Source organism: Varroa jacobsoni, unplaced genomic scaffold, assembly GCF_002532875.2.
Source record: "Varroa jacobsoni isolate VJ856 unplaced genomic scaffold, vjacob_1.0 contig00872, whole genome shotgun sequence".
NCBI lineage: Eukaryota > Metazoa > Arthropoda > Arachnida > Mesostigmata > Varroidae > Varroa > Varroa jacobsoni.
The window spans coordinates 103,814-107,196 of record NW_019214543.1 but is presented as its reverse complement, the minus strand read 5'-3'; the positions used below and the strand labels follow the sequence as shown (position 1 = coordinate 107,196).

Genomic DNA, 3,383 nt, shown 5'->3' with positions numbered 1-3,383 from the left:
AGTTTTTGAAAAAGACCGCATGGCCAAATGTTTATTGGATATCACGTAAAGTGCAAAAACAATTGGGTCCGTAACAGTGCAAAGTTCCTAGAAAAGTTAGTTGATTGAGTAAGTTGGGACCAATGAAGCGAAGTATAGTAATTGACATAATAAGCAGTCACAAATAGAGCCAATTCAATCAGGGCTTATTTTTGAGATTGAAGTTACGATCGAAGTCAAAACTAAGCCAGTACAATTATTACCGTTCAGTTATTTTCATCACTGGCCGGCCCTCACTCACAAACAATTCAAAAGCGTACTGGTTTTAAGAGTTTGAGCTGAACCGCCGCGTGCATTTGTTTCTCACTGTAAGGCGTGTAGTACACCATAACAGATCTATGGCTATTCTAGTGCTGTATGCTGCTGTCCTGGTAAGGACAATGGCCTTCGAGGCCTTTGACAAAAAAACGCACGTGATGATGGCCAGGTGCCGTGCTCAATGTCTCAATCAGGTAAGTAACTACGATCATGCTGATCGACCTAACCAGAAATTGAGATTACAACTGTCTGAGGAAGACTTCAAATTCGTACCTCTGCAAATGCCTTTTTATGACGGTATGTATACGTTGCCTTATGGGACTGAAGCCATCTGCGAACTAAATAGCTCAACTCAAGGTTCATCAGTGCATAGGTTTACATATACTAATCAGTTCTTCAGAGGGGGTAATCTTCGAGGTGAAAGGCAGCAGGGAGCGTTATTTCGACTGTCGTCAACGGCGAACAAAAGTTTACACAGAACGTATCTAATGTACCCTGTGCCGAAAACAAGTTAATATTTTCCAAAGTTTCTCCTTTAGTCTGCGCGGCCTCGTTAATTTCGGACACCTGTAATGGCGGGATCAGAATGATTTTGACTACCTGAGCTCCGTATCTAGGACTTATTTCTGAATTAGCTGAGCTATCGAAACACTGGCATTATCGTAAACTGTATTTCTGAACCACATAATAGTAACTTCTTGTGCACAGTATTGAAGACGTTCGAACGAGAGCGTCCTAAGATCGTTATGGACAGAGCAATCGTCTGAAGTGGCGCCAAAATAACCTCATTTATCGTTTATCGATCATCTAGGGGAGATCCGAGCGCTAACTTAGTTACCGACAAACTTCATAAACTATGTTTTTTGTTTCTTTTTTTTTTCGAACAGTTCTATGTTTTTGGGTCGGAAAATAATTGCTTCGACGACGGCGAATGCTGGATGGTAAGATATAACATTATGGTACTTATTTTAACCATTTAATTCTAATCGCGCTATACTAGCGAGACCATAATTTTGCCGTAATTTGCATTTGTATTATGTACCGGTAAAGTCTGTTTGGGCTTATTTATCCATATCCGACTATACAAGTTCTTAACTGTAGATACCGATATTCTACGAAATAAGGTGAAGATCTCATAAAAAAAATACTATGCATTTTCAGTGCTGGGATTCCTGCAGTCTGGTCTACAAGAGATACAAAGCGTGGGCGCCCTTGTGTAATAATAAACATCTTTGCGTAAGTTATTATTAATATTATTAGATTTCGCTCACAAATGTTTGTTGTTTTGCGACACATTTTTCGTTATTTTAGATATTACATAAGTTTCTTCATCTATGTACTAAGTAGCACAATGGAAACAGTTTACCAGCGCGAGATTCAATACTAAACGGTAAAGTTCAGTAATGTAATGCCCACCTTCGGTTCTCCTTTTTGCACTTTCAAGTTTCCTGGTTGTCAGGAAGCATGCAACTTCCGTCGCTTACATTCCAACTACACCGAGACGACAAAAAATATGGACGTCCATCCCATGCCGCCACTAAAATATAGCTACAGAAAAGCGGATGATGCGATCCATTTCGACTGGTCAGTTTCCGAAACGAAGCAGATCCGAGGCAAGCCATTGGTTTACGTTCTGCTAATACTGGATCAACTTACTTCAAACTGGCAGCAATTAACGCAGACGTTCTACACGAACGTCACAATGCGGCGTGGACTTCTCAAGTTGTCATCAAAACTTCAACTAACTGCTTATAGCCCCAATGGCCAAGTAGGTCAGATAGAGCAATGGTGTTCTGACTTTGATTTCCATAGCGAAAACAGCAGAGAGACCCTTCGGGACGAAGGATACCTCGAAGATAGCGCGCGTCAACGTCACCAAGGCGATGTTTCGCTTGAGTTAGAAAATCACCGAAGTCAATGGATGCCCGTACTTCAGGCTCTGCGCCATTCAACTAAACATCTAGGTGGAATTGATGCTGTCCTAAGCTGGTCGCGTGTATCTTATGACGCAGATATTCGGTATGAAGTTCAGTGGAAACGGACCGAGCAAGCGCTCGACATCACCGGACAGTTGACAACATATAACAACGTTGGTGTTGTCACCCTGTGGCCGAACAGTATTTATCAGGTGAGTGTCCGAGCTTTTGTTTTTGGGTCACTCCGCCCTGTGGCCGAAAGCAAAACTCTCATCGTGGACACGGCCACACACACGTCGGGTTCACGCCCGCTAATCGAAACTTGCTCCGGTTGCATATCCCCTCAGTATATTATCGGAGTGGGCTTGTCGATCGCAACGATTTTCATCATCAGCATCTTTATGGCTGTTAGGGTTATGAAGAGGGTCTTTAGCCAGTGGCTTTCGTCGAACACCACACCAAAGACAAGCACATCTGTTTCGAGCAAATCGGGCAAGAAGCAGTCGCTTTCGAATAGACATGCGTCGGTGAAAAAGCAACTGTCAGCGTTAAGTGCTCGAATCTCTCAAGATTCTCGCAGTTCCACAGCCAAGCATGATAGGCTAGTAGAGGAAGAGGATCCATCGACTGTATTTGAAAAACGTTCAGACAATGACTGCAATATCTAATTGGTCCAGCACTAGCAGACAACAATTACCCATCGTGTCGGTCAGTGCGGAATTTGTTAATTCCATAATCATCGATTTGATCTATGTGCTCGTTTGTCTTTTACGGCATTGCTGAACTGAAGTTTAACTTGGCATCGGGACAGTCCTATTAGGTAGATCTTTTGCACCGCTGAAGATAATAATAACAAACAGATTTTTATAACATTATCAATGATGTGCATACACGTAATTGTAAACACTGCTGTTAATCAGCAGCGACACATCCGAATAAACATCATAATTTCTATATAAATTTCCCCAAACCTAGCATTGTTTTTCACTTTAGCTAAAATCGGATAGAACTTATGGTTGCCGTCTCGATGAAATGTGTTCGATTGCGGTTTGTGTCACAAAGATAAAGACCATATCTACCATTGGAAACTGTTGTCTCTTTTTTATAACTTAATTAGTGTCTAGGGCTTTAAATTATTGACTATTAACTAACTTTTATCTGAAGCATCTC

General features: G+C 41.6%; 1 protein-coding gene across 1 annotated transcript; it reads left to right on the top strand.

Annotated features, from left to right (window-relative positions):
• The first annotated feature begins 589 nt into the window (after positions 1–589).
• On the top strand, positions 590–3,383 carry LOC111271684 (uncharacterized). The gene is made up of 3 exons (XM_022852630.2): positions 590–1,238; positions 1,459–1,533; positions 1,742–3,383. Exons 1-3 carry the CDS (start codon positions 1,236–1,238, stop codon positions 2,879–2,881), a joined length of 1,218 nt encoding a protein of 405 aa, XP_022708365.2. The 5' UTR covers positions 590–1,235; the 3' UTR covers positions 2,882–3,383.

What these genes read in the sequence shown, in the direction of transcription:
- LOC111271684 (XM_022852630.2), top strand. An exon ending in GTAATAATAAACATCTTTGC is followed by an intron (nt 1,534 to 1,741) that starts GTAAGTTATTAT and finishes TGCACTTTCAAG; the next exon opens with TTTCCTGGTTGTCAGGAAGC.